Source organism: Coturnix japonica, chromosome 3 (genome assembly GCF_001577835.2).
Source record: "Coturnix japonica isolate 7356 chromosome 3, Coturnix japonica 2.1, whole genome shotgun sequence".
NCBI classification, from domain to species: domain Eukaryota; kingdom Metazoa; phylum Chordata; class Aves; order Galliformes; family Phasianidae; genus Coturnix; species Coturnix japonica.
This window is the reverse complement of record NC_029518.1, coordinates 88,033,427-88,060,679: the sequence shown is the minus strand read 5'-3', so window position 1 is coordinate 88,060,679 and position 27,253 is coordinate 88,033,427. Positions and strand designations below refer to the sequence as shown.

Sequence of the window (27,253 nt, the reverse complement as noted above, 5' to 3'; positions counted from 1 at the left end):
CTCCCAGCCTGTACAGGTGCCTGGGGTTACTCACCTCCTCCGCCGTCCAGAAGGAGGCCTCGGCCTTCTTGTACATCTGCCAGATGTCGTGGTACTGGATGGGGAAGATGACGAACCGCCGGGGGTTCTCCCGCAGCAGCGGTTCATCCTCCTCCGCGCCCCGCGCCACCTGCGGGGGCACAGAGCGGGTCAGGACGGCACCGCGCCATGGGGAGCAGGGCCGGGAGGAGAAGGAGAGGGGGAAGATGGCGGCCAAGGGGGGCGCGGGGCCGCGGGCACTCACCGGCTTCACTTCGCTCTGCTGGAAGATGTTGCGCGCTGTCTTGCTGGCCAGGACGCGGCTGCTGCTGAGCGCGGGGGGCTGTGAGGAGAGAGAGCGATGAGAGCGCCGTCATAGCGGGCGAGAGGCAGGAGGAAGGAAAGGAGGGAGGAAGGAAGGGCGCTCACCGTGTTCTCCTTGTCGCTCAGCGCCAGGTTCTTCATCGGGGACAGCCGGGGCTGCTCCTGCAGGGCGGACAGCGGGGCGCGGGCAGACAGCATGGCGGCAGCGCGGGAACGGAGTGGGCGCGGGAAAGGAATGGGCACTTCTTTATATCCCCTTCGAACTTGGCGCCAGAACACCCGGCCGCCAATCACAAATCACGCCGAGCGCGCGGCCTCCCGCCCCATGACGCCTATTGGCTGGAATGGAGGGCGGGATCCGCCTCCCATTGTAGAGGAGAAGGCGGGAGAAAGGAGCAAGGGGGGCAAAAACGCGCCAAAGTGAGGAAGTCCCGCGGCACGGCGGAGCGGGAACAGAGCGGGAACAGAGTGACTGCGGGGACGGGCTGAGCCACAAGGACCGGGCTGTGCCATGAGCCATGGGCTGTGTGCAGCTGGGTATCACAGAATTGTAGGGGTTGGAAGGGACCTCTAGAAACCATCGAGTCCAACCCCCCTGCCAAAGCAGGCTCCCTACACCACGTCACACAGGTAGGCGTCCAGGCCGGTCTTGAATATCTCCAGAGAAGGAGACTCCACCACCTCCCTGGGCACCTCCCTGTTATCGCTACGGGCCAGCTGCTCTTTGAGAAGGCAGTGCTACAGGGCCACAGCTCTGCACACCGAACAATGGCTATCAAGCAAGCCCTGTCACAAGAACCCAGCTGTATGCATGCTGCCTTCATGTAGCGTCACATCAGACTTCGTTAGCTTGATTCTTCTTGAATCGAGGTGGAAAATTACTGGCCGTCCCCCCTCACAGCGCCCACCAATCACTAAACGAACACTGAGCGTTCCTTTGGGTTACATTCCTCTACGTTTACTACTACGTTTACCTGAAGGCACCTCCAGCTCCCTCCTTCCTGAGCAGCAAAGGTTGTTCACGTTAAGCACAGCTCTGCTGCACCTCAACTATTGCTGCTGCAGCACCGGCTGCTGGCCGCAGGAATCCAGCCTGCTGTGTGTCTGCAGGACGGCCGGGAGCCCCACTGCTGTAGGGTGCAGACCGGGCTGTGATCCGCCCCCCGGCGGACGTAACCCGGCGGGGACGGGAGAGGGAGCCCGCGGCCTCCGAACGGCTCCGAGCGGGAAAGCAAATGAGCAACTGTAGGGCGAAACCCTGCTGGTAACTCCCAGCGCGTGTCCTGTCTTCTTACTTCTTACTTCTCCATCTCAGGAGCAGCGGATGGTGCAGGTCGCACCCTCAGTAGTTCTGCAAAAGCCCAATAAACCTGCCATCCCAGGAGGCCGAGAGCCACCCCTCTGAGATACCTGCCCCCTGGGGACCCTCATGGCATAAGGGCGCATTGAGCTGTAATGCACACAGCACAGTGGCCCCTGACTTGGTGCCAGCTGTTGAGTCGGGGCTTTGCCTGCTCCAACTGACTCAGCTGGAAGCAGGCTGGCACCAAGCCCCGCCTGGAGCAAGGCACTGCCGTCAGCACAAAGCGAGTCCATGCACACGGCTTTGGAGCACACCGGTTATTATTCCCATCATTATTACGCCGAGGCGTCAAACAAGATGCTGGAGATTAAACGGCAACAGTTAGCACACTAATGGCTATGCTGGCAGGCAGCCCCACACCCCGCTCCACACCATACCTGCACAGAAGCACCAAGGACACCCTCCAACAACCCCCACAGACCAAGAGCTCTTTATCAAGTCACAAACATGCACTGACATATTGTCAGCCAAGGGAAGTGTCCAAGGGGGTCATCCACGGCCCTCCTAGCTGTGGTTTTAAAGAAAGAAAGAACCTTCTAATTAAATACGTCTTCAAAAACCCACCCCATCATCAGGAGGTTCAGCACTGGTTCTCCTGAGGATACGGGAGCGATTTAGACCAGCCAACAAACCCTCTGCTGTGCCCTGTTCTGTCTTATGCAGAGCAGAGGTAACCACATCCACCTGAACAGAGGCGGGGAGGCTTAATTAACTAATAGTTACACAATGCTTTCACAGGGAAATCTTGTGTTTACAGCTTCGTTTGGTAATAAACAGTGTCAATGTCTCCAGAAGTTTAACACCCAATCTGTGTAAGGGACGTTTTACAAAGCTCAGCACCAAAATCCCTGTTATTAAGCAACCTATTATTCCTATGTAAGTGTGCTCCTGTAGAAGCCCCGACATGCCTGAGAAGAATCAGGCAGTAGGCAAAAGTCTGACTGGCTCGTGACTCAGTGACATGAAGTCATCCTGCTTTAACTAACTGTCTGTGAGCTCTACACAGCTGAGGGGAAATAACAAAGGGATGTTCTTTGTGTATTCAGGGTGAGCCCAGCTCTGATGGCTTATCTGAACACAGGGGTGGGGGGAGACAAAGTGATTTGGGGCTAAAAGCTGATCCAGTTTCTATCACTGGTCCTGGTCCTACATCACTCCCTTGATGCTTCAATCTCTATACAAGCAGGGGCAACAAGCCCAGGTTCCCCATGTTTCGTGTGCTCAGCAGCAGATCCAGGGCCAACTACTCAAGGGGTGATTTGCTCTGCCAAGCTGCTTTGTTTCCATCTGTTAATCAGTGACAGCACGATGGGCAGACAAGCATTTACAGCTCATGATGCCGTTGGCCTGGTGCGATGCTGGTCACCTGTGTGGGACACAGCCAGAAACGCCACCCAGAGAACTGGACTTCAGCCTTCCTTGCAAACAGATGTAGCCTCAGAGGATCCATCTGTGTAGTAAATAAGACTGGCCAGGGCTTGTGCATGACCCAGAGGCTTTGTGACACAACCTGGCTGCCTCTCTACCACGCTGGCCTCACTGAAGCTGGAGGGCTACACCCAAACCATGCAGTGGCAGGGCAGCCTGGTGGCCTACCCCAAAGTCTCTGGGCCTGTTGGCCAGGCTGAAGGCCAAGCACAGGGCCTGACCTTCAGGCCTCAGGTAGGTATTCTGACCACTACAACCTTCCTTCTTCTCCCCTTGGGATGGTCTTTTCCAGCAGGACCAACAGCTTTATGTTCCCCCAGCTGAAACAACACTCCGGCAAACCCAAACATTGGGATGGGATGGGCCTCATGGCTGTTACCTGCCCGCAGGGTCTGCTGCCAACTCCAAGCAGGTTGCCCTGGGCCAGGCAAGTTCTGACGGGATGGAGAGCCCCAGCCTCTCTGAGCAGCCAGCTCAGTGCTTCACCACCTCAGGGTGAAGAACTTTCCCTCATGCTTGATGTGAATTTAGCCTCTTGCCGTTTGGTCCTAATCCAGCTCCATAGACACTTGAAAGCTGAGATAGATGAAAGGAGGGTCTGTTCACAGCTGATGCTGCCAGCAATCCCATTCACACCACCTTCTCCATACAAAACCTGGGAGCTCCTATCTTGCCTCACCACTTAGTGGTGGTCCTCTGCGCTGTTATATCAGGGCTCGCTTTGGCAGCTGTTACAGACCCCCATAATCCCTGAGTCTGCTCAGCAGACAGAGGTCTCATACACCAAAACAGTTCGTGCATACCACAGACAGATCAGCCATGATCGCGTTACAGCCTCTCAGCAAGTTATTCCAGGACCGGAGCCACTGACATTATTCCAGCACATGCCTCTAACCAGCCTGTGTGTGGGACACTGCCCTGCAGCCTGCTGAGGGCACACAGGGACAACCAGAGTAGCCCTGCTGCCAGGTGACAGCCCTGTCAGCTCGTGTAGATGTCTGAATACCAGGTCAGCTTTATTGCCTGCTGGTAAAATATTAACCTCAGCTAGTTTTTTTTTCCTCCGTGCAACTGGAGAAACAAATCAGATGCTGTCCAGGAAGCGTAACAGCTTCTGCTTTGGGAAAACAAACCTGGTACCACCAGACCAGGCTGCCCAGAGCCACATCCAGCCTTGGCCCTGAAGTTCCTTTCGTGTCACACTGGGACAGGGTCAGAAGCATGGGATGTGACCCCACACCAACCCCAAAGAGCCATCACCATTATGTTTCACAGGATGTTTGGGGCCAGAAAACCCATGTGCAGGCAACACCTGGGAAAAGGCTTTGGAAGTGAGGCCAGCTGTGGTGTTGTGTGATAGAGGCACTGTGATGTGAGCAATGCAAACAGCCCTTCTGCTGCGAGCCAGTTAATGCTAAAAGGCAGATTAATAACTAAACCTGCTCACTGAGGGGTGATGCCGGCACGGCACTTTGCCATGGGAAAGATTCAGCCTTCCCTGCTCCCTCTGTAGAGATCAGCCTCCTCGGTGTATGGTCTGTAAGTGCTCTCGAGAAGTTCTGGTGGGAACAGAAGCCTGAGAAAATAAAGCTCCGCAGGCTGTGTTTGGGTTCTTACAGAGGCAGGATCCTGTTATTCCTTTTATCCTGTGAGTGAGCTCCTTCCTGGCTCTCTGGCCTTCCAGCAGTCAAGGTGATGACACCGCTCCTGTGGCAGCTGCTGCCATTCCCCACCGTACCCACTGACCACAGCCCTCAGTGCCACATCTCCATGGCTCCTGAGCAGATCCAGGCTCAGTGACTGCACCACCTCCCTGTGCAGCCTGTGCCGCTGCATCACCACTCAGTGTCCAAGAAATGTTTCCTAATATCCTAATATCCATTAATTCCTAATAATGTAATAAAGTCACAGCGCTGCCCACGTCCTCGCCCCTCACCACCCTCCAGCCCGGCCCTCCCTGCCCGGCTCGGGGCCGCCCCGCAGCGAGGCGGCCCTTGGCGACGGCCCCGACTCCGACTCCGGCCCCGTCTGTGTTGTGGCGGCCATGGGCAGCGGCAGCAGCCGCCGGCGGGGCCGTGTTGGCGGCGCTCCGAGGCAGGAGGAGGCGGCGGCTCCGCTCCCAGCCGCGGAGGAACGACGGGCACCGGGGACGGAGCTGGAGGCTGCCCCGCCCGGCCCCGCCCAGCCCCAGCCGGAGGTGAGTGCCCGAGTGCCCGGCGTGTCCCGAAGGGCGGCGGGGCCGGGACGGTTCGGTCCGTGATGGGGAACGGGGGGAGCTCGGGGAGCAAGTGGAGCTCGGGGCCGGAGCGCGGCGCCTCCTCGGAGCTCAGCGGCCGCTCCAACACCGCGCTCGGCTCCCTGTTCTCGCAGAATAGTTCCGGTTTTCCGGACGTTCCTTTGGAGAGAGCGGAGATCTGCTTGTTTATTTCCCTGCCCCAAATAACAGCCCAGTCTGTGTGGCTGTCGGGAGGGGCATTGGGTTGGGGCAGGCCGTGCAGCACAGGGCGGTGGGCACGGAACGGGCTGCTTGCAGGACCAGCACTGTCTGCTCAGTGCTCCTTGTCTTTAAAAACAGCCCGAATTCAGCAGTGTCAGTCCCCTCGGTCACACCCACGCAGCTGTGCTGCAGCTGTGCTCCCAAAGCCGCCCCTCCTTGGATGTTTAATCCACAGCATCACTCAGCAGAGCACAGCACCTCTTTGAGCCGGCACATCCCCGACACATCCTCAACACATCCCTGGGCATCCTCAACACATCCCTGGGCATCCTTGACACCATCCCCTGCCCAAGAACAAGCACCAGGCTGTGGCATTTTGTCACTTCCCCGCAGATCTCAGAGCTCCAAGTGAAATAGGTGCTGCTGCTGCTGACAGATCCCTCGCAGAAGGTGGGAGCTGGTTTTGCAGATGGAAGCAACTTTTTGCTAACCGGAGCCGCTCCGTCCTGATGACTAATTGATTCTGTCTTCCTCCCACACACCACGTACAGCTCGTAACACAGAGTCAGCCACAAAGGGAAGAAGGCCTGTCTTCCAAGCCCATCCTTTGCCCAGAAGTGCTGGGAATGGGTTCTCAGGGTGGGAACCCCAGAGGTGGGTTGGGGTGCAAATGTGGCTAATGAAACACAAAGACGGCTTTGTATCATCATAACTGAAACACATGATGCTTATTTGTTCTTTCCAAGGCCTCCTCTCCACGACACCCCTCAGACCCGGAGAACAACAACATCAGCAATGAGTGAGTAGCCCCTGTTTCCCTTTCCCCTGCTGTGCTTTTTGTTGCCATCATGGCCACCCGGGAGCCCTATGAACCCATGTGAGCTCCCATGCTGCAGCAGTTAGAGACAGGGATCATCAGGTAGCAAGGGAGAGAGGTGGGGATCTGCTGCTCTGGGCATCCAACAAACAAAACCTGAACACTTCCCTCCACAAGCAGCGATGCTGACTGTGTCCCCAGGTCTAGTAACAGTTTCATGCGCGTGTTAGAGAAGCCAAGATGAAATTAAAAGGCTTGGTAAACCATCTCCTTGCACTAAGGAGGGACTCCTTTCAATGCTAGGCTGTCACACAGCCCCTCTGCCCTTGAGGTATGTGTTAAACTGAAAAGCAGGGAGGAAAGAAAAAGAGGTAAGGAGACTTCATAGAACTACAGCATGGTGGGGGTGGCAGATCCCTCTGGGTCCATCGGGCCCAGCCCCTGCTCCAGCAGGGACACACAGAGCAGGGTGCCCAGCACCTGCTGTCACCTAAAAGAGCAGCCACGTGAGATAGAGGCTGGAGGAGTGACACCAAATAACCGCCTAAATCGGGCTCTAATGAACACCCTCCAAGCGGGAATGTGTGTGTGTTCTTTGCTATATCACGTTACCTCTTTTTTTTTTTCCCACACACCAACAGTCCAACCAATGGAATGACACGGCTCAGGAATGTCACAATGATCTTCTAATTGCTCTCAACCCCTGTGTCATGCACAGTGTTATCCAAGCGTGGCTTTGACCCATTTTTTGGCTGCTAGGTCTTGCTGAAGGCATTTTAATGATTAATCCTGTACTTTCCCATCCTCAGCAAAAAGATAAAAAACAGTGGCCTAGATTCATCCCACCTCGCTCTGACTGGACTCATTCAGGTGGGGTTAAGGAAGGGCTCTGCCCCAGAGGGTGGTGGGCATGGAACAGGCTGCCCAGGGCAGTGGGCACAGCCCTGAGTGCTGGAGTTCAAGGCATTCAAGGCCAGGCTGCATGTGGCTCTGGGCAGCCTGGTCTGGTGGTTGGCGACCCTGCATATAGCAGGGGGTTGGAAACTGGATGATCATTGTGGTCCTTTTCAACCCAGGCCATTCTATGATCCCATGATTTAATAACCTGCTCCCTCCACCTGCAGGTGCCCATCGCAGGGCAGTAAGCAACCCGTGGGGTGCCCGGCCATCTTGTACCATGGCTCAGAAGAGGAGCTGATGGCCAGCATCGAGCGGGAGTACGGCTGCTGAGCTCCACGCGGGGCGTATCTGGAGCAGCAGAGCTGCCAGTGGAACAGTGCAATGCCTGGGATGGTGAGGAGCTGTGCAAGGAGTAAGACCAAAAAGAGCACACCTTGTGAATCAGCATCTCAAAGCTCCTTCTGAAATGGCTTTTTTACTAGATTTACTAGAGTTTTGTTGAGATGTGGGGCTTTGAGGGAAGAAGACCTCTGACTTGTCCTGGCAGGAAGAAAATACAGCAAGATCACTCCATTTAGATCAGACTTTGGGAGCATGCTGTGAAATGCAGCAAGCTCGGATGCATTTCTGCTCCCTGGCAGAAAAAATCACTGCATTGTATCCTTAGCTGGTCCAAAGTAAAACAGAAGGGCTGGGTCTCTGAAGAAAATAATGCTTTCTGTGCTCCCTGTGCAGCAGGGAAGTTGCAGGGTTTCTGCCTTTGTTTTACCTGTGTCTTAATGTATCATGAGCAGCTGCTTCTTATCAGAAGGAGAAAAATCTTTCTAATTTCTGCCTTTAGCTGAAGCTTTCAAGGCGTCAGATGAAATACAGAGTGTGAAAGCAAGAGGAAATAATACATAATACATCTTAAGATGCTGTATTATGACGTCTTTTGTCATTCCAGATATTTGTGCAAGTATATGGACCTGTATGCTACATACCTTTCAATAAAGGCCACAGCAGTGGTTTGAAGCAGAGTCTCTTGGAACAAAAACCCTGTTTTGAATGCAGGCACTTCTTGGAGGGAGCAGAAATAGTGAGGTTTGGGCCCGCAGCTGGAGCAAACTCCAGAGAGATCACAAGGGAGAAAATAGAATCTGAAGCGTTCTTCTCATCTGAAAGAAAAGCTGTTCCAGGGAAGGGCAGGCTCTGTGCTGCTGGGGCTGTGTGTGTGCATGAGATGCGCTCGTGGCCATCTGCACACATCAGGAAGTGAGCGTTACCCAATTTCCTTCTCCCACGCTCCAGAACTGAGGCAGAAACAGAGGGAGCCCGTGTTTGCTGGAGGAAGAAACTGATCATGAAAGAAACTGCCTCAGTGCCAACGCGCCCCGCGGAGGAGCCATCCCACAGCGCTCTGTGATGGCTGTGAGCGCGGCTGAGGTGTCACGGCATCCTCAGTTGTCTACAGCTTCCTCAGCCCATGCGCTGCCATTTCCTGACTCATCATCCGCTGCTCCTGCATGTGTGAGTTTGCCTTTTCCTGGCCACGACCTGCCTTAAGCAGGAGTCAAATGTTTGTGCCTTTAGAACAAGAGAAGAATCTTTTCTTTCAAGGTCTCAGTATATAAGTGAAGTAGTTTGTAGTTATTAGGTAGAAGTCATAGGTGCAAAGACTGCAGCTCCTGTCTGTCCAGCTGTATGAAACAAAACTACTGATTTTTGGTGCTGGACAGATAAGACCTGAGTAATAAAGGATCCTCCCAGGTTATAAACGTGTTGCAGTAGCAACCAAAAGCCAAACTTCCTGATGTAGGAACTTCTGAGCAAAAAAGAGCAAAGTCTTCCTTTCTACAGCACACAGAGTGCAAGCATTCACTGCCAGGGGGGAGCACAGAGCTGCATGTGCACACACTCCCCAGCACGTCTGCTGCCCGTGGGATGATGGTGCAGCACACAAGCAGGGCGTGGGTGTTTTAAAGGTGAGGCGCAGCACTTCAGTACACCCAGCACAACGCTCCGGTGCGGGCCAAAAACTTGTTACCATTAATTATAACTACAGAGCTAAGTGTAAAAAAAGAATGACAGATTCAGCTTTCAACTGCAAAAGGCCCCTGCTGATTTCAGGGGAGTGCTGAGATCAGCAAGTCTGTCTAAATGAGAACAGCACACTGCCCACACTGAGAAACAAGGCCTGTGTTTAGAACAAAGCCATGCAGGAGATCAGTGCATCCCTACAGACCTGTATTTTGCACATCCAGGTGAAAAATAACAAGTCCCTGTCCAGCACCCAAATAAGTTCAATATAGGAGAGGTTGAAGATATGAGTCCCGGAGGGTGAACACCATAGAAACACTTCATAACAAGTGAGATTTGGCCAGCAAAACAGCAGCTGGCACCTCACAGCACACACATACCCACCTGTACAAGGGCTGCTGAGCCAGCACACAGCACAGAGCTCTGCAGCCACCCATCTCACTCCTCAGTCACATTTACACGTGGTGTGAAAAGAAAATGCAGCCAAGAGGGAGAGCATCTCGTTTAATAGAAAAGGGTGATTTGATACAAAGTACTGTGAAGTGTAAGGCCACGTGAAGAGCATCATCGAGCTGACAAAGGTGGCTGTTTCTTAAGACATGACCAGTATTTGTCCTGGTGCTTTGATGCGGGTCATCAAAAGCCTGGAATAATTTTCTATGAGGTGCATCAGCATCCACAATGCGTAAACCTCATGTTCTATTTCTCCTGTATTTAAAACAAAATGCAAACACGGACCCAGCTAATTGCTCACACCTTATCCTGCCATTTTTGCTACCTTTCAGTAGACTTTAATACTCTGATTTTGTGGGGCTGAAAGTAAAGCGTCGTTTTTAGTGTCAAAGCTGCTGAACAGCATCTGTGCTTCTACATCCAGCAGAGCAGCCTGGCTCCCCAGTGCTTTGCTTGGGCAGAGTGGGGACCCAGGAACACGCAGTGTGTCAAGCTTTCCTAGTAGCCACAACAGCTTCCACTTGCAATAAGCATGAACTGATGCAGTGCTGAGGATTCCAACACTTCATTTCTGAAAGTCATTCTAGGGTGGTTTTGTTGGGTTGGTTTTGAGCTCGCTGTTATCTCAAACTATCCAACATCCAACGGCAGCTGCACAAGGAGGATCTAACAGCACCCATCTACTGCAGGACCAGAATCCAGAAGCGTGAAATCCCCAGCACCGCATTTCTGAGCATTACACGCTCACACAATGCACCGAATGCATTTGGTTGGGCTTACAGGAAAGCAGCTCCCAAAGCCCCGGGTTTCATCCTGCACAACTCTACTAACGCAGGGCAAGTCAGCCTGCATACAAAGATCCAAAGGAATAAATACAAAATATATTTGGTATAGAAAACACTAGTATCAAAAATTAAAAATCACCCTGTTGCACTGTCCATCCAAATATTAACAGCAAGCAATGCGCGTTGACTTGTTTAAACCTATTGACTTGTTTAAACCTATTGCCAAAATCATTTCAAAAGAGTCCTGCCTTCCTGAAGTGCTGGTGATTGCATCCGCCCAAACATCCAACACACAAACAAAAGGATGAGGACACAGCATCCATTTCTCCCCTAGCATTATTAACTACAATGAAGGGAACCCAAGTATGTACAAACAAACACGCTGAGGGGGTGAAGAGGGCCGTGCTGTCAGTCCTGTTGTAGCCAGCAGAGCTCTGTGCGACTCATAGTAAGTTTAGAGGAGGTGCTTTGTCCCGCTGCCCTGGCAGACGGATGGCACAGGGATGAGCATACTCAGAGCGCCGCTGCCTTTCGGTTTCTCGGTCGTGGCGATTCTGTTCAGTTTGCCCAGCTCCGTCTGCCAGCTGGGGACCTTCTTGGTGGCCATGTGGCGCCGCGTGTGCTTGGTCAGGTGGTCGCTGCGCATGAAGCGCCGCTCGCACACGGGACAGGCAAACTTCTTCTCTCCCGTGTGAGTTCTGCGGTGCCGCGACAGTTCGTCCGAGCGGGCAAACTTCTTGTCACAGCCTTCCCAGCTGCAGCTGAAGGGCTTTTCTCCTGTGGAATGTGAAAGGAAGAGAGCTCCCATTAAGCTGTGTCTTACCACAGAGCTGTGTCCTTTTGTTTAAAGAAAAGCAACTTCACCAAAACCTGATCCCTGAGACCATCCTTCCTACGTGGCCACAGCTCTATGAGCACTACACATCATGAGCAAATGCTGTGGGTAAAAAGAAAAGCTGGACTTCAAGCTCCCTGCAGCACTCCCTCCATCCCTTCCTGCTCAAGTGACCTGCACACCCATGCAACACATCAGACAGCCCACGTGCCCAGAGACCCAGACTCCTACAGGAGCTCTGGATGCCAAGGAAGGAGAGCAGCCAGGAAGGCTTTCAGCAGCAGTTTCTCGTGCTGGATGACTGCTTAACATCACACCCGTCCTAAACAATGTCATCTGCTGACTGCAGCCCCCATAGACCTCAAGAAAAACAAGATAAACATCTACTCTTTACCATCAATCTGGGAAACTCTTTGGAGTCAAACAAAAAGTCCAGCAGAAAAGATGCAGCACAGCAGCTGCGTTCTTACTGCAGATGGCAAGCGAGGCTCGGTGTGCACGATGCCCACATAGCTGCTCAGTGAGTGGGATGAAGCAGGAAAAGCAAGTTGCTGCTGCTCTGCACACTGATGCTGCACAGCAGGATGGCAAGTGATGGGACCGCGTGCTTCCCCAGCCACGGGTGCTCATCTTAACATCATAGCAGACACAACTTCCCTGGTGGGTCAGCAGCAGTACGTGCCAAGGGAGAGGTCTGCTGCCACAGACCAGAAGCAGAACCACCATTCTGCCTCTGAGCTCCAGTTTACAAGGATTATCAGCTTCATACAGAGCTTAAGCTCTGTTCTCATAGGAACTGTACAGACAAGCTGGCAAATTGGTGCACATCCTGCCATGGAACCACAGAGGGTGGCGGAAATAAGCAAAGGGAAAACAAATGAAGACATTTAGATGAGCTCTTCTTTATCAATCACCTGCTGTGCTCGTTCCTCAACATCAGAAACAGCCCCTGCCAAGAACTCAGCCTTTAGTTTTGATTTAACGGGATCTGAGAGTTGAAAAGAGAACAGATAGAGCACATTTACACTGCCTCTATGCTAACCAGATGTTATGGAACAAATCACAGTGATTATAACTAACTTACAGTTACCTAACGTAAAACTAGTTACATCCCTGCAGGAGCTCGACTTCCTAACACTGTGGCCCAAAATCTTAACACACACCTATTTAGCCTGGCCAAAACTCTAGGAATTCTAATCGTAGTGGTACTGGTCGTATTGGAATGTTCCTTTTCTTTCATTCACATGCAAACTAAGAACAACTACCTGCACTGTGGATAGCTCACACCAGAGCCCTCCACGCTCAAAATAAAGACTTGCACAATTCTCTGCAATCCAGTCCAGCTGGCAGAGTTCCACTCCAATCTAAACACATGCACACAGAGGGCAAAGCTTTGCTCCAACTAAAGCATGTGAAACTCAACCAACGCTACGGGGTCGGCTGAGGTCTCAGAACAAAGTCTGTTTTGTTTTGCTTGCCCGTGGAGAATGAGCATTCTGCTCCTCTCCCAGATGAGCACAAGATCCCTGACCACCTGCCCCTTTCCTTTCCCACCCGCTGCCACGCACCCTTGAGCACCCCAACGACAGCTCACCCCACGTTACACACCAGTGTGGGTACGAAGGTGGGCTTTGAGGTGGGAGCTCTTGAAATAGGTTTTCTTGCACCCGGGGAAGATGCAAACGTAATTCCTCCGTCTCGAAAAGTCCATCTGGGGGGCGCAGCTTTGACCAGAAGCGATGAACACGGGGGCAGGAGCGAGGGGCAGGAGCTTGGTGTTCCCAACAGTCATTACTGTTTGCGGGCACTGCGGCGTCGGTGCGACAGCAGTCTGTGGAAGAACCAACATGACGGTCCCCTGAGGCACAGAAGATCCCACGAGCACGGGCTGAGAAAGCGGAGCTGTCTGCGGTAAAATAGGTTTCATGGGAGCCGAGATGGTTGGAGCTGAAGGTTTGACATAGGCATTAATCACACCGCTCTGTCCGCTCAAAGGGATCATTTGACAGAGGACCTGGGGGCTCGACACAGGGACCGGTGTCACTGGGGTAGCTCTTGTTTGCAAGTCATCCTCGCAACTCTTTGGTAAGTGGGTCTGTGGAGAAACAGGTCGGGCTGGAAGCTGTGCCTTGCTGGGCACCACATCACTGCAGTCAGCCGCACACGGCTGGTGCACTGGGGAGGCCTTGTTAATTAAAGCATCGGCAGCACACGTGTCCTGTGACAGGCTGGAATGGCTTCGGTCCTCAGCTCCACGCTGCTCCCCTGAAGTCCCACAGCCTGGAGCTGCCTTTGCCTTCTCTGCTCTGTGGTGGTAAGCAGAGCTGTCAGCCGTGTGCCGTATGACGCTGGTCACCATGGCCCGGCAAGGCTGAGGGGCAGAGGCTTCCACGAGGGCCGCCCTCTGCTCACACTGCCTGTCCACGCTCAGAACAGACGGCTTGGCTGCGGGAGTCGTGTTGGTGGTGGATGTGACTGAGCAGGCGGCCGTGTTTGCCATGACGGTCCTGGGCTTGGAGTAAGTGACCTGTGAAGGGAGCAGCACGGCGGCAGACATGTCCACAAAGTCGGGGCTGTGCGGAGGGGTCATGCACTGCGGAAAGAAAGCACTGTTACACAACGCTGCTAATGCACCACACCATTATACACAGCCTGCAGTGCAAAAAGGAAATCACACCTGCTCCTCAGAAACTGCTTCTTGGGGAAAGCAATTAAAGCTGCATTGCCTCATCTGATGGTCATTCAGAACAGGCTCAGAAATACACTAATTAATAAAAGGAAGGCAATGAGGCAGACTGCAGACCTACATTAAATATTGTGTTCTACCCAGTGCACTACACAAACCCTCTCATATCTTCTCCCAGCAATGGGCGCAGATGTAAGAGGCTGATGACACAGACGGACAAGCAATAGACAGCAGTACTGTACCATGTGAGCTTCAACGTTCCAGTAAGACTTGGATATTTTTATCTTTAATTTAATTATAAACGATACTTCAATAATTTAAGATCTTTAAATAACGATTCCTCCAGCAGCTGCTGGCTATTCCCAAGATACACACAAGTGGAACTGCTCTTCCACCCCCTCACCCACCCCTGTACTGCCACCTCTCCTCCCCCTCTTAGCACTGCAATCCCAGCCCAATTCCTGTCTGCTGGGCAGCTCACAGTCCCACACTGAGTGGCAGCAGGATAACAGCAGAGCCCCACCAGCCACTTGCTGCATCATCTCAGCCTTCTTGTCTCTCCTATTCCCTTTCTGTGACGTAACTGCATGTTAAAAGCCAGCTGGCTGAAACAGGTCTTAGCCTTTTAAAACACAAATGATAGTCTTGTCTTTTTTAATCTACTTTTATTGCAACATAAATTGAAACAAAAAAAAAAAACACAAAAAACCCAACTGTGATTCAATGGATGTTCATCAGCCAGAGCGGGCCAATGCACAGCATAAAAACCAATTAGATCTGCTGTTTCATAATTGTAACCTGTACCAGCCATCAGTGCGAGGCCTAATGCCGTCAAGAGCCTTCATAAAGGCCTTCAGGTAAGTCAGCGCTGAATCACTGAGGCTCCTTCTGCCTTTTGTGCTCTAAATGCTCCAAGAGCCAGGCAGCACTTCCGTGCCGTGCAGCTGATGGAGCACAGAGCTGAGGGCAGGGGCTGGGGTCTCCTCCTCAGGGACCCCCAGATGCGGTGCTGGGCACGAGCCCCATTGCCAGCAATCTCTGCAGGGTCACATATCTTAGCCAAGTGACAACAGGGATGTACCATACAGGTATCACACACTCTGCAGTCACACCTTCCTTACCAGTGTAGACAAATAATCCTTTGGTAACTCCGAAGTGGCCTCAGCGTGCGTTGTGAAATCTCCCGAATCTGAGAAGGGTGTGAGGGGCCTTATCTTTAATATGTCACCTTTCTGCAGTCTTTGCCCCCAGGAGCTCATACAAACAAGTGCCTCAACGGCTTCGATGTCATTCTGCTCCAAGGTGCTGCAGCTCGAGCGCTCGCTGTCGTGGCGCTGCCGCTCCCGGATGGATTCGTAGATATCCACGATGTCAACCTGGATGTAATCGCATTACAGGCTATTAGCACGAGGCAGAACACAAAGCTGACGCCACCCACACGCTGTCTGCTCACCATGAAGGTCAGCTGAAACAGATCCCTGCAGCCAGGCTTTCACCCATCAGCTCTGCTCTCACCCTCCCCCTGCCAGCTTCATACGAGCTATAAGGGAAGAACTTCCGACCTTGTTTAGACAAGGCTGCCTGCCGGCCGCAGAAGATGGCTGCTCATTAGCACTAATCTCATCGCCGGAGCATGTGGAAAACACACTTGGTGCTGCCCGTGCCCTCATCTCCGCCCGCGGGCACCACGCTTTGCACAAGCATTGCCAGCTTTAGTTTTACCGCCGGCAAAGCGAGCGGGGAATCACAGGGAACAAGGCGAGGAGCTGGTGGAGCACAGCAGGGCTGCTCCCAAAGGGCAGGAGCTGGGTGTGCACACACGGCGGGCAGCACACCCAGCACAGGAAACCCCAGGGCACAGGCAAACCCCACAGCCACAGCAAGGGAAAGGGGGGCTGAAAGCAGCCGGCGGCGCCACAGCCCGCAGCACCGAGGGAACCGCCTCATGTCATCGGGGCGCTGAGCTCCGCCACTGACTCACGTAGTGGAGCCGCCACGATACGGATACGTGACATCGCCTCCTCCGCTCGGCCGGGCGGGGACTCCACGCGACGCCTCGCGGCCGGGACGTGTGTCCCCGCGTCACCCCGCCCGGATAACGGCCCCAGCCCCCCGGATAACGGCCCCATGCCCCCGGATAACGGCCCCACACCTCACGCACCGGCCCCGACCCCCCCCGTCCCCTCAGCTAACGGCTCCGGCCGCCCCCCGCCTCCCTGAGGGGAAACTAAGGGTCCCCGCGTCGCTCACCGCGGCCGCATCTCCCATGTCCGGGCAGGGCGAAGCGGAGCCGTGCATGGCGGGTCGGTGCGAGCGGGAAGCCGTGAGGCGGCACGGACAGAGCGGCTCGCAGAGCAGCACACAGCCGGCACAGCACGGCACCGCCCCGCCTCCTTCCCTTCCCCGCCCGCGGGGCCGACACGCCGCTCCCGCGCTCGGCAGACAGCGCGGGCGGGACGGGCTCCGTCCGCCAATGGGAGCCAATGGGAGCCCGGCAACCACCGCATGCGGCCAACGGGAGGCGGCTGATGGCGGCTGCCATAGGGGGGAGCCGGGGGGGCGGTGCGTGGGCGCGGCCCTGGGCGGCGGGAGATGGAAAGTGGGGGAAAGGTCGGGGATGGGCGGGACGGCGGCCGGGAATGCCCGGGGTGGGGCGGGGGCGGGGCGGGGCGGGGCGGAGCCGGGAGCGAGCTGCACGCCCATCGTGTGCGTGCTGTGATGCACGTGGGGTGCGGGGGGGGGATGCGGTTGGCACCACTGGCATTTCTGACAGACCCGTGTCCCCGTTAGAGAACCACAGAATGAGCCGGGTTGGAAGGGACCTCAAGGATCATGTAGTTCCAACCCCCTGCCTGGCAGGGCCACCAAACATACACCTTTACAGATCAGGTTGCCCAGGGCCCCGTCCAAACCTGGTCTTTGAACACCTCCAAGGACGGGGCATCCACAACCTCCCTGGGCAGCCTGTTCCAGGGCCTAACCACTACATACACGGCCGCTCCCAGGAGCAGCCCCCCGTTACGTACCGGCGATGAGCTCCGTGCCCGGCCCTGCCCTGCGGCACAAACACCCACACGGGGCCCGGCCCTGCACGGGAGGATGCCAAGGTGGGGGCTGGGATGGGGGAAAAGGGGCCGGAACACGAGGCTGCCTCCGCCATGAGCTGCTGGTTGGCGGGTCACAGCGGCCCTGAGGCCGGACGGACAGCCCAGGATCCACACAGCACGCCCGGATCCAAACGCCCAGTTGGAGTTCCTGGGCTCCCCAGTACAAAAAGACAGGGATCTCTTGAAAGAGTCCAGCGGAGGGCCACTAAGATGGTAGAAGGGCCTGGAGCATCTCCCCTATGAGGAGAGACTGAGGAACTGGGGTCTGTTTAGCCTTGAGAAAGAAGGCTGAGAGGGACTTGATCCAGGTTTGTAAATACCTGAGTGTGTGGGAGCCATAGTGGTGAGGCTGGTCTCATTTTCAAATAATGCGTGGGGACAGGACTAGGAGGTAATGGATGAAAGTACAGCATAGAAGTTCCGCACGAATGTGGCGGAAGAACTTCTTTACAGTTGAGGGTGACGGAGCACTGGAACAGGCTGCCCCAGGGAGTGTGTGGAGTCTCCTTCTCTGGAGTATTTAAGACCCGCCTGGACGCCTACCTGTGTGACATGGGTGTAGGGAGCCTGCTTTGGCAGGGGGGTTGGACTCAATGATCTCTAGAGGTCCCTTCCAACCCCTACAATTCTGTGATACCCAGGTCTCGGGTGCCGCCCAAACGTTCCCTGCTCTGCAGCCGCTCCAGCGCCTGCCTCAGCCCCAGCTGCCCCTCCATGTGTCATGTCAGAGATGCTGGGGAAGGCAGTCGTGCTCATTGCGCATAAGACCAACTCAGCGTTAGAAATGAACATATAAAATTTAATGGCTTGCTTTAAAATCCTTTTTCAATTAAAAAACAGCAGGCAAAAACCAAACAAATCGGTTCCGTAACACGTACCACGAGGTTGCTGCTACAGTGAGAAGACCCGCGTCCCATAGAGCCTCAGAGGGAAACAATCAGCAGGTTTAAGTTCACGTACTTCATTACAGTAAAAAAGAAATAATGCTTGAGTCAACCCTACCCCTATGGAGACCCTAAACTACTTCCCGCAGCCCAGACTGAGTTTCTGTAATACAACTTCCATTTTCAATACAGATGTGACGAGATACACGTATTCCATCTATCAGCTTTATAAACGTCCCTTGTGGCGGTGCCCGTATCTCACAAGGGAGGCCTGATGGCACTGCAGGCCCAGCAGGCTGTTAGTGGTGCTGAGAGAGGGGAGGAGGGATAAGATGCTCTGTGTGCCAGCCTGGGGATGGCCAGAGCATAAATCCCACAGTCCCAGTGCTTCCTACCTGCTCACATCCCACCCTGCAGTGCAGCCATTACTGTGTGCTGCTAACCAGAGGGCACCTTTCCTTCTTCCTAAGCTCAAAGGCACGATGTGTAAGCACTATAGAACCTGCTGCCGTGGCTGTTTGTGGAGGTTTCTGGCAGCCAGGCCCAGGCCGAGTGCTGCTACCAGCTGCCCTCATTGCTTCTCCCACCAGCTCAGTGCCACATGATGCATGTCTGCAGCACCCTGCTGTCCAGAGGGGTCGGGGAGAGCTGCTCCCCTTCCCTCCACACAGGAAAATGCATGTTGAACAAGGTCTGTGTGCGTTCTACGAACGTACCCATGTGTGCTCACCTTTGGTGCATGTTAAGGCTTCGTCCTTTTTCTTAAATAGCTACGTTAAATATCTGTTTTCTCTGTCTATGGCATCCTTTTAGATGGGCTTCTTTGCATATATTCATGGTATATATACACAAACACCGTATTTTATATATATTATATATCACTTGTTATGTACACATTTACAAACCTTCAAAAATATATTGCACTTATATACAACATAGCTTCATCTGATGAGAGTTCACACAGTTACTAAGGCGAGTTCTTCATAAGCAAGGCAGTATTACGTTCCCCCCCATTGACACACGTGATTCCGACAGCCTGCCCTGACAAAGAGTAAACATCATGATGACTTTTCTCCTACCTGCACGCAGTTCCTACCAGTTTCAGTCAGTAGTTTGGCAGCTCTACCTAACAAAAAACAGTCCAGTAATACGCTCTCAGCTGATAACGGGCTCAAATCGTGGGTGCTGAATAGATAAATAAGACATCACCGCTCTAAAAGGCCACCTTCCAAGGGTTTCCCCTCCCTTATCTACTAGTCTTTTATACACGCTCTATTTAATTGCTGTTCTTTGCTCACGGGTTTCAAGTGCAAATAAGGTCATGAGCATTACAACGTTCTCTAGAAAGAACAGAGACACAAAGGTATCGAGCAGAAACACCTCTCTGATCCCCAGCACAAGTCAACCCCTGACTTGCTCCTGGAGAAGGCGAGCGGTGTTTTACCCAACACACAACATTATGGGAAGATGATCACTCGAGATCCGTGCTTCACATCCACAGAGGATCCGTGATCTTAGATCTCAGTGAGAGTCAGCTTGTAAGATCCTCCGACTTCTTCGATCTGCAACTGGAAGGTATCTTCATTGGAATAGTGTTTCACAATGTTATCGTCCATGTTGACCAGGATTCTGGAACAATAAGATAAGGTGGGGAAATATTATAGTTCTAAAGGCCAAAGCCAGCAAAGCCACGCTCAGACCTCAGAGCACTGAGACTGTCCAGAGGTAAGATGGACTGAACCTTCACCTGCCATAGCAAATCTAGCTGCTCTCATCACTCAGACCTGCTACCAAGGGCTGCAGCTTCCCATCTGAAGGAAAGCATGAGGGGAACTGGGAGGGAAGGGGATCTCAGGAATGGCACAAATCCCATCAGATGCTGAACACGCTTTGGCAGCCGTGGGGCTCTGAACTGGTTTGTTTGACAGTTATAAATAATCAGCAGTTTTAAATAGCCCCCACAGAGTCCACAGTGAAGAAACAGCCAATATGTGGCCACTTTTACTTGCCAGAATGAACGTGTATTTGTAAGTGTGTGTACAAAAGCGTGTGCACACCCAAACACACAGAGCTGTCCTCAGTGCTGCTTTAGCTACCACCGATTCCAAACTCTTGCTGTTATTCTGGTGTGGCAATTCTGCTACAAAAGCACTTCTACTGCTTGAAATTACATTGCAAAGGTGATTAAAGGGCTTAATGCTCCTGGGCAGAGGGACTTGGGGGGGATGAAGTAAAGAAACTGAAGTGACTTTGGAGAAGGGCCATGAAAATTACTAACACGAAAAATAAAGGCACGTTCATGAACTCAACTATGAACTCAAGGACTGTGGCCTTTGCAGGGAATGGGTATTTCACAAGCGGAGCTCTCTGCAGTGTAGCACACAGAAAGACCCAGGTTAAGTAACCACAGCCAAATATAGACAGTGAAAACTGTCTATAAACAATTTTGCATGGGTTCAAGTAGGTTCTTTGTCACTTGGGGCCTTTGCACAAACAGAACTCTTCTCTGGCATGATCAAGTCTGATTCAAGTAGCAGCCAACATGAAGCCCAATGACTTGCATTTATAGAGCGAGTCCAACTGTTGAGCTCTACAGGACCTTTATGCTTTAGTGCTCTACGAGTTACACTGGAACAGGATTAGTTCAGGGCCTGAACACACACACACACACACACACACACACACAAATGACATCTGCATACACACAGAGCTGACGTCCTCAGAGCCGCTCCAAGGACACATACTCACCCTTTTTTACATTTCTTGAAGATTTTTCCTATTTTATCAAATGGAACATCGTACTTGTCAGATATCTAGAAGAAAAGAAAGAAAACACCTGTAAAGCAGGGAGGCTGCTAAGACTGCCCTTCACTTCAGTGCAAAACACTCAGTTATGATCTAAACACGGGCACTGATTCTTGATCTAGCAGCTCCCTGCTGACTCAACAAAGAGCTACACAGAGAGAACAACAACACTGCACCCCCTCTGGGCTCTCTGGTGTCTGCTTGAGCTGCTCTCACAATTACCCATCAATAGAATTATCTTCTGCCTCCTGTTCCTCACCCACATTTGCAGACAACAGGCCAAGAATATCGTACTCTGAAGCACCATGGGCAGGAAAGGGTCCTGTGTTACAGAGCCATCTCTGGTCCCAAAGAGGGCTGCACAGCCAGGTATTGCCTTCTGAGGCCTCTGTCCTCCAAGCCTCCACGAGGCATTAGTCACAGAATGACAATCAGAAATGGCAATTCTGAGCTAGTGCCAAGCATTACATCATTCCCCAGAGTTAAGCTCTGTACTTCCCCTGCAGCATTAAAGCAGCAGGAGTAGTGGAAAGCTATTTTGGAAGGCAAGCACCAGAGTATAATTTCACGCTTGCGTGCACAGATGCATAGAACAGTTCAAAGCACACTGCTCTGTTCTAAGCTGGGGCTTTGAAAGAACTCCTCTCTGGAAGCCTGCAGAGGGGAAGGCAGGCCCCCAAACAAGGCCTTCAGACAGAAATAAACCCAAGCCATTGAACATGCTCTGGAAATTGCTCCACCTCCTGATTCAGCTCTTATCTCTGACACAAAGGACATTCCAAGTGGGAGCCCACTGACTTTTTTTTCCTCAAGGAAAAGACCTACAAACTGCTTGCTGCTGCCATGTGCCCAGAACAGGACCTGCATAAAGAGCGAGCCCAGAGGTCTGTCTTTCCATCAGTGCCCAACATTGTGCAGCTCTTCAGCTCAGATTTTCAAGGAAGGTTAAGAAACACCTTCTTATACCCAGATCTCATGTGTGTGGAATAAGATGCTTAAACAGGAAGCTTCCAAAAGCCCCTTCAACAATGAACTGAAGCATTATTTACATTAATTTCCCCTTCACTGAAAGAACACTGGCCTTCTGCATCGTTTCCAGAAGCAGCAGAGATACACGGACACAACTACAATCAGCATCATTCTAAATCCTATGATTGTCTATCACACACTGACTGGGCCACTTGCTTTTTCTCAAGCAGGAAGCAAGGACTACAAAGCAGCCTTAGTACTTACAGCTTCCATCAGGCCTTTCAGAGATGGTGTCTTTAACATAAGTGCATCAAAGACTTCCTCTGATTCTTTTCGGACATAAAGCAACACTGAAAAGCAAATCACAGACAGGAATTAACTGCACAGTCCATTCTCATGGCTAAGTAAGGAGCAATACAGACTAAGGGTCTAATGAAGAGAAGTACATACGTACACCTACTATACTCTGAAGAGGTACATCTAGGTTAGCTCACAAGGCACTGTTCATGTACAAAAATACTATGTACTTACATGTCAAACACGTCAAGTTTTTCACTACCTGATATTTTCTTCACATTTTGAAAGATTACATTTAAAACCCAGAAAGGAGGGATGCCAAACATGGAGCTTTGAGAATCTAGCGCTCCTTCATGTCTCCCAAATTACCTACCATAAGGTTTTTCACAATTAACCAACTTGACAGACACCAGCATATATTTATTTGTACACTGCCCCTCTCCTCCTACACCATCTCATCTGCCTTCCCCCTCCATGCCACATGTGAGGAATACCCGCTCCATCTCAGCTGACATTAACCACACGCTCTTTTTCCTGCTAGGAGGGGGACCAAAGAATAAGAAACCCAATGAGGTAAGTATCTCTAGCGTTCTCAAGCTTGCAGAGTCATTGTATGTAACATCAGCCTCATTAAAAACTGCATTTAGGCTGAGGAATAAGCCGTAAGAGCAAAAAAGCTTGGACTTGAACGGCTTTGCTGCCTTTAATCCATCTTCTAATGACTAGGTACTGCAAGCTGGATTGTTTACAAGGGTTCATTAGCTACACGCCTTTGACACGCCTTCAGTACTGTGCAATTACTGGTCTAAGATGACCAAGGTGAGCTAAGGACAGCACAACACCTTGACTTCCTTTGCTAGAAGGAGATTCAGAACAAAAACTGTAGATTTTAAAACGAAGAGAGCACAAACACTCTCAGTAACAGCACAGGTAGGACGCCAGAGCAGTCAAACTACAGATAATCCCATGGGTCTCATTTTATTGCACACAGTCAAGAGAAACCAAGAGTTCACACACTTCCTTTTATAAAATCCATCATTTTGAATTAGTTTACACAGACTATCAAAGTACAGCCCTATTCAGGTCAAACTTGCAAGGTGGCAAAGGTTAAAGCTAGCAAGTTTAATCTTCATCTTTTAATCCCTTAAGCTTTGTCCTGGTCTTCACATACACAGCTGTCATCAGGCAGGCAATCCCCTATACCTCCTCCACAAGGGATCTCATTTTCTTCCACGACACCACAGTAACGTCCAACTCCACAAAGACAGAAAATAGGCTTAAAATAAACAAAATTTGCTCTCATTTTGCTCATTTCTGCCAGAAAAAACCCAAAAATTCTCCCATGGCAAAAAGGTTTGTGAAACTGAACTACAGTCTTACACACGTTCATTTTGTTATTTGTCAAAACCAGAAGGTCAGTATATTGCAGAATAAAATCTCAGAGGCATCTCCCTACCCTGATGGACAAGCACACTGATGACGCGGTCTTTGAAAGGAGGAAGTAATACCTCTTTTTGGTTCTTCCATTCTAGCCATTTTGTTTGGAGTAGCAATGAAGTCCTCTTCGCCAATGTAACCTCCTCTCTTCAGGTTGGAGCTGTCATTGATAGAGCAAAACGTCAGCCACAATTACAGGGTATTAGCTCCTTCCCAAGGGCAAAGCTTCAGGAGTCTGAAAGAGCACAACTCTTACCTTTCACCTTCCAGCTCTTCAGAAGCAACAGGAAGGACCTTTTAAAACAAAGAAGAGATTTTCTTGAAATATGCAGAAAAACATACATCAACTTAACCAGCTACTGAGAACCAAAAAGGGTATTCTGTGCTCTGAGAAAACTTAGTAGTGTGAACTCTGCAAAACAAAGTCACATGATGACATACCATTTGGCTGGCATAACACGGCCCTGCCAGCAATATATTTCCCTTCAAGTGTTAACTGCTAACAGCAGCTTTATTGCCATAGATTTGTTTACACTGAAGAGTCACTGCAATTGAGCAATTCTGCTGTATCCCACACAAGCAAAGGTTCGACAGTGACAAGTTTTTGTTCTAGAAGAGAGACCCCTAAACACATGGTAGGAAACAGAGGGGAAAGGCAGTTGGCTCCCTTGTTCAGCTGACTCATAAGCACAGCAGTACAGGCTACAGGGGAGAAAGGGGCTGTCAAGAAGGGAGCCAGACATGCTACTGTTTACTACTACAAGTAAGATCCTTTGATCCAAGCAAAAAACCATCGCCTTCATTTTAATAAACAGATAATACTTTTGCTCAGGGTTGTGCAAACTTTACCCAGAACTGGAATTCATTTCCTCTTTATCTTTCAACTCTGTATCAAACAACACTTAGACTCAATCTTCCAGAAGCCACTAAGTACTTTCTTTACCACTTTTCCTACAGAGAAATGGAAGGATCTCAAATGCTAAGGACGGGAATGCAGAAGAGCTAACTAGTTCTCTGTCTGAGCTAATGCAGTCTTTGAATAGCATTTAAAACTGCATTTGTTGTAGGATAAGGTACAGAAAAGTTCCTTGTGAATACAAGTTTATTCTGATTCTCTGTTAGGAACTGAGGCGATCGTCTTAAAAAAGTACTGCTGGTACTCTATTAGAGCATGTCACAACTCTAAACACAGCAAGACCGAAGATTTTGAAATTCAATTGCACTCATTTTTTCCCTTCCAGCTTCCTGTCAGCTGGGACTTTCCAGGAATGCTGGGGCAGGGTGCTCTGGCAGCAGATCACAGGGCTGACATGCTTGCCAGCTCCACAGAACAGCTTCTCACTCTGCAGCAGCCTGAAATCTACAGCAGCACAGCAAAAAGCCAGCAGGCTTTACAAGAGAAAACCAGCCTGCAGTTCCTTCTGTGAACTCTCAGCTGGAAATGCTTTGGAAAAAAATCATTTCAGGTTCTCAACAACAGTAGCTCACAGGAAAATAATTTATTCAGAAAACATCCCCAGTTAAGTCCAGCCAACACATCTAAGATCAACGTCTCTTGCTCATGTAAGACTCAGCCTGTGTTTGTTTACAGCATCAGTGCAGACAGTCTGGTATTTCATATTTAGCACAAACACACAACATCCGAGACTCGTTGCAAATACACCCCATAGCACTCCTCACCCCCACACCCACAGGCTTTACTTACGTGAGCACCACGCTGCAGATTTGCAAAGTGGACATCGGGAATGAAGAGGACTGGCTGAGTGTCTAAATCCATAAAGGGCTTGAAGATAGTGATGTCTGTCCGCTTGTGTGAGGGAAGCATTGGCACTTTGACATCGGAAACTGGAGAGAGAGCAAAGGCTGGATCAGAGGACAGTACAGACAGTGAGGATGGTGTAGGCAATGATGAGGCTGAAGCTTTCCTATATCGTTTAAAAGGCACACACGAGGATGTCTGACCCTGTAGTCAGGGTCAAAGGGAGAAGCTTCCGTAGCGGAGGAGTTTGAACCTGGGTTGTCTTGAGTGAGGGCCTGGACTCCAACAGAAGAGCAGAGAACAAATTCCATCTAAGTGAACTGTCTGACTCCATTTGAACATTGTGCTGGGCTGCAGGGTGGTCTGACCACCAACTCCAACAGAAAAGCGCAGGTCTTCCATATACCAAGTGGAACAAAGAACAAAAGATGTTTAAAACCCCCCTATCCCTTCTGCCAAACCAATCCCCCACAACGGGCTGCTGAATTTCCCCACACCAGAAAGAAGAGAAAGAAGGAAAGAGGCTGCCACCCACACAGCTGGGCACCTCTCCAAAGTCAGTACTAAAAAGCACGTTGGCTCTAAAGAGATGTCCAAATCTGCTCACGAGTTGCATTTCCATTCTTCTTCATTTATGTTTTTCTTCATCGTTCACACTGGTCACTCCCAGGCTGCCATCCCCCACAAGCACCATCTCCCACAGCGGACTTCGGCTCTCACCATGCACCAGTGAAGTGACACAAGGTGCCCACAAAAGCCCATTTGGGAGAGAGTGAGGCAGGAGGTGCCTCCAACTGCTGTTCTGATACGATCATGTCAGAACCACAGATTTCCACTTAATTACCACATGGAAACTCTTACGTTTGGAGTCAAACCAACTGCAAGCAAAGCAGTTGAGGTGAACTCTCAAGTCTCCGGTCAGAAATAAACACCTTTTGCCTTGTAAATCTGACTTTTCTAACACTATTTGATCCCTGTAAAATAACTGTTTTGACCAAAAGTCAAAGTTTCTGCTGTTGCTGAGTCTGCATGCAAGAGGTATCAGTAACCCCAGAGGTGGGTACAACAGCTTATGTCTTTACAGCAAGTAAAAACTCCTCACGTAAAATCCAAACAGCGGGGCATTGTATTTTCCAGGAAAATCAAGGGCTCTCCAGGTTAAGTCCAAGCTTAGGAAATTCTCACTAGAAAGCAGCTTCTGAACAATCATGAGATCCTGGAAATCGGGACTGAAACTGAGTTCTCCCCTTCCAGCAACCTTCTGAGAGCCAACGGGGCAACTACGTTTGTGAAATGCTAGCAGTGTGCTAAAGCTGCCTTCTACATAGGGTAAGAGAATCAAAACACATCCCTTCAACGTTTGCCCTTGAGCAAAAGGGTTCCCTCAGAGCACTATGTTCTTCTGAAGCAGATCCAGCAGCCTGTACCTGCTGCGTCAGGAAAATCCTGCCCAACAAGCTGTGAGCTGCATGCTTGTCCAACCGGTTGGACTGTTAATAGCACAGCTCTGACAAGGGAAGAGCACACGCCTGCCCCATTAAATGGAGCATAGGGAGATGTGTTCTCTAAGCAGCTCTGTTAGCCAATAACAAGCCATCAGAGCACGGGATCTGCTGCAGTCAAGATACACAGACCTCACCTGCTGCGGCTAAAGGGAAGATATTCAGCAGGAGGCAGCTCCACAGCCTTTGTCTACTGAGAATGCTGAGATCTTCACATCACTCACACGTATGGAAACCATTTCTACTGAAGACAGTGAACAAGGATGGCTTCACAATGGAAGAGTGAGCGCTGAGCTGGGAGGCACAGACCCAAGGCTGCCACCATGTTGCTGCACAGCTGAAAGCACCTTCCAACATGCATTAAAGCTTAAGTTTAAGATCAAGTTGGAAGCTCCAGTTCTTATGGACACCTAAATCTACAGGGGTTG

At 51.3% G+C, this 27,253-nt stretch overlaps 4 protein-coding genes across 5 annotated transcripts in view; 1 reads left to right on the top strand and 3 right to left on the bottom strand.

Moving 5' to 3' along the window:
* The window catches only part of RRM2 (ribonucleotide reductase regulatory subunit M2), a 5,121-nt gene extending 4,539 nt beyond the window's left edge, over positions 1 to 582 (bottom strand). The window contains exons 1-3 of the mRNA XM_015859481.2: positions 448 to 582; positions 284 to 361; positions 35 to 169 (exon numbers count right to left, since the gene is read on the bottom strand). Of these exons, the coding sequence (XP_015714967.1) occupies positions 35 to 169; positions 284 to 361; positions 448 to 540 (306 nt within the window). The 5' untranslated portion in view covers positions 541 to 582. The remainder of the gene's footprint in view (positions 1 to 34; positions 170 to 283; positions 362 to 447) is intronic.
* LOC107312227 (cystin-1-like) lies at positions 539 to 8,306 on the top strand. The gene is made up of 4 exons (XM_015859470.2): positions 539 to 762; positions 5,039 to 5,330; positions 6,317 to 6,369; positions 7,512 to 8,306. Exons 1-4 carry the CDS (start codon positions 539 to 541, stop codon positions 7,615 to 7,617), a joined length of 675 nt encoding a protein of 224 aa, XP_015714956.2. The 3' UTR covers positions 7,618 to 8,306.
* Positions 8,307 to 9,793: 1,487 nt separating this feature from the next.
* Positions 9,794 to 16,589, bottom strand: KLF11 (Kruppel like factor 11). Its single transcript, XM_015859469.2, has 4 exons — positions 16,316 to 16,589; positions 15,187 to 15,441; positions 12,988 to 13,972; positions 9,794 to 11,321 (listed from the first exon to the last, which is right to left on the bottom strand). Exons 1-4 carry the CDS (start codon positions 16,361 to 16,363, stop codon positions 10,999 to 11,001), a joined length of 1,611 nt encoding a protein of 536 aa, XP_015714955.1. The 5' UTR covers positions 16,364 to 16,589; the 3' UTR covers positions 9,794 to 10,998.
* A 1,361-nt stretch (positions 16,590 to 17,950) lies between these two features.
* The window catches only part of GRHL1 (grainyhead like transcription factor 1), a 33,675-nt gene continuing 24,372 nt past the window's right edge, over positions 17,951 to 27,253 (bottom strand). The window contains exons 11-16 of one of the 2 annotated variants that reach the window (XM_015859471.1): positions 25,270 to 25,409; positions 23,821 to 23,858; positions 23,636 to 23,724; positions 22,095 to 22,180; positions 20,805 to 20,869; positions 17,951 to 19,685 (exon numbers count right to left, since the gene is read on the bottom strand). In XM_015859471.1, coding sequence (XP_015714957.1) covers positions 19,571 to 19,685; positions 20,805 to 20,869; positions 22,095 to 22,180; positions 23,636 to 23,724; positions 23,821 to 23,858; positions 25,270 to 25,409 — 533 coding nt within the window. In that variant the 3' untranslated portion in view covers positions 17,951 to 19,570. The remainder of the gene's footprint in view (positions 19,686 to 20,804; positions 20,870 to 22,094; positions 22,181 to 23,635; positions 23,725 to 23,820; positions 23,859 to 25,269; positions 25,410 to 27,253) is intronic. The other variant, XM_015859472.2, reaches the window with a different exon arrangement.

Coding starts and splice junctions, on each gene's coding strand:
- KLF11 (XM_015859469.2), bottom strand. CDS start 16,363: ATGCACGGCTCCGCTTCGCCCTGCCCGGACATGGGAGATGCGGCCGCG. Junction 13,973..15,186: donor AGGATTATTTGTCTACACTG/GTAAGGAAGGTG, acceptor TTCTTTCCGCAG/TGCATGACCCCTCCGCACAG. Junction 11,322..12,987: donor CCACCTTCGTACCCACACTG/GTGTGTAACGTG, acceptor CACATTCCACAG/GAGAAAAGCCCTTCAGCTGC.
- LOC107312227 (XM_015859470.2), top strand. CDS start 539: ATGGCGGCAGCGCGGGAACGGAGTGGGCGCGGGAAAGGAATGGGCACT. Junction 5,331..6,316: donor CCGCCCAGCCCCAGCCGGAG/GTGAGTGCCCGA, acceptor GTTCTTTCCAAG/GCCTCCTCTCCACGACACCC. Junction 6,370..7,511: donor AACAACAACATCAGCAATGA/GTGAGTAGCCCC, acceptor CTCCACCTGCAG/GTGCCCATCGCAGGGCAGTA.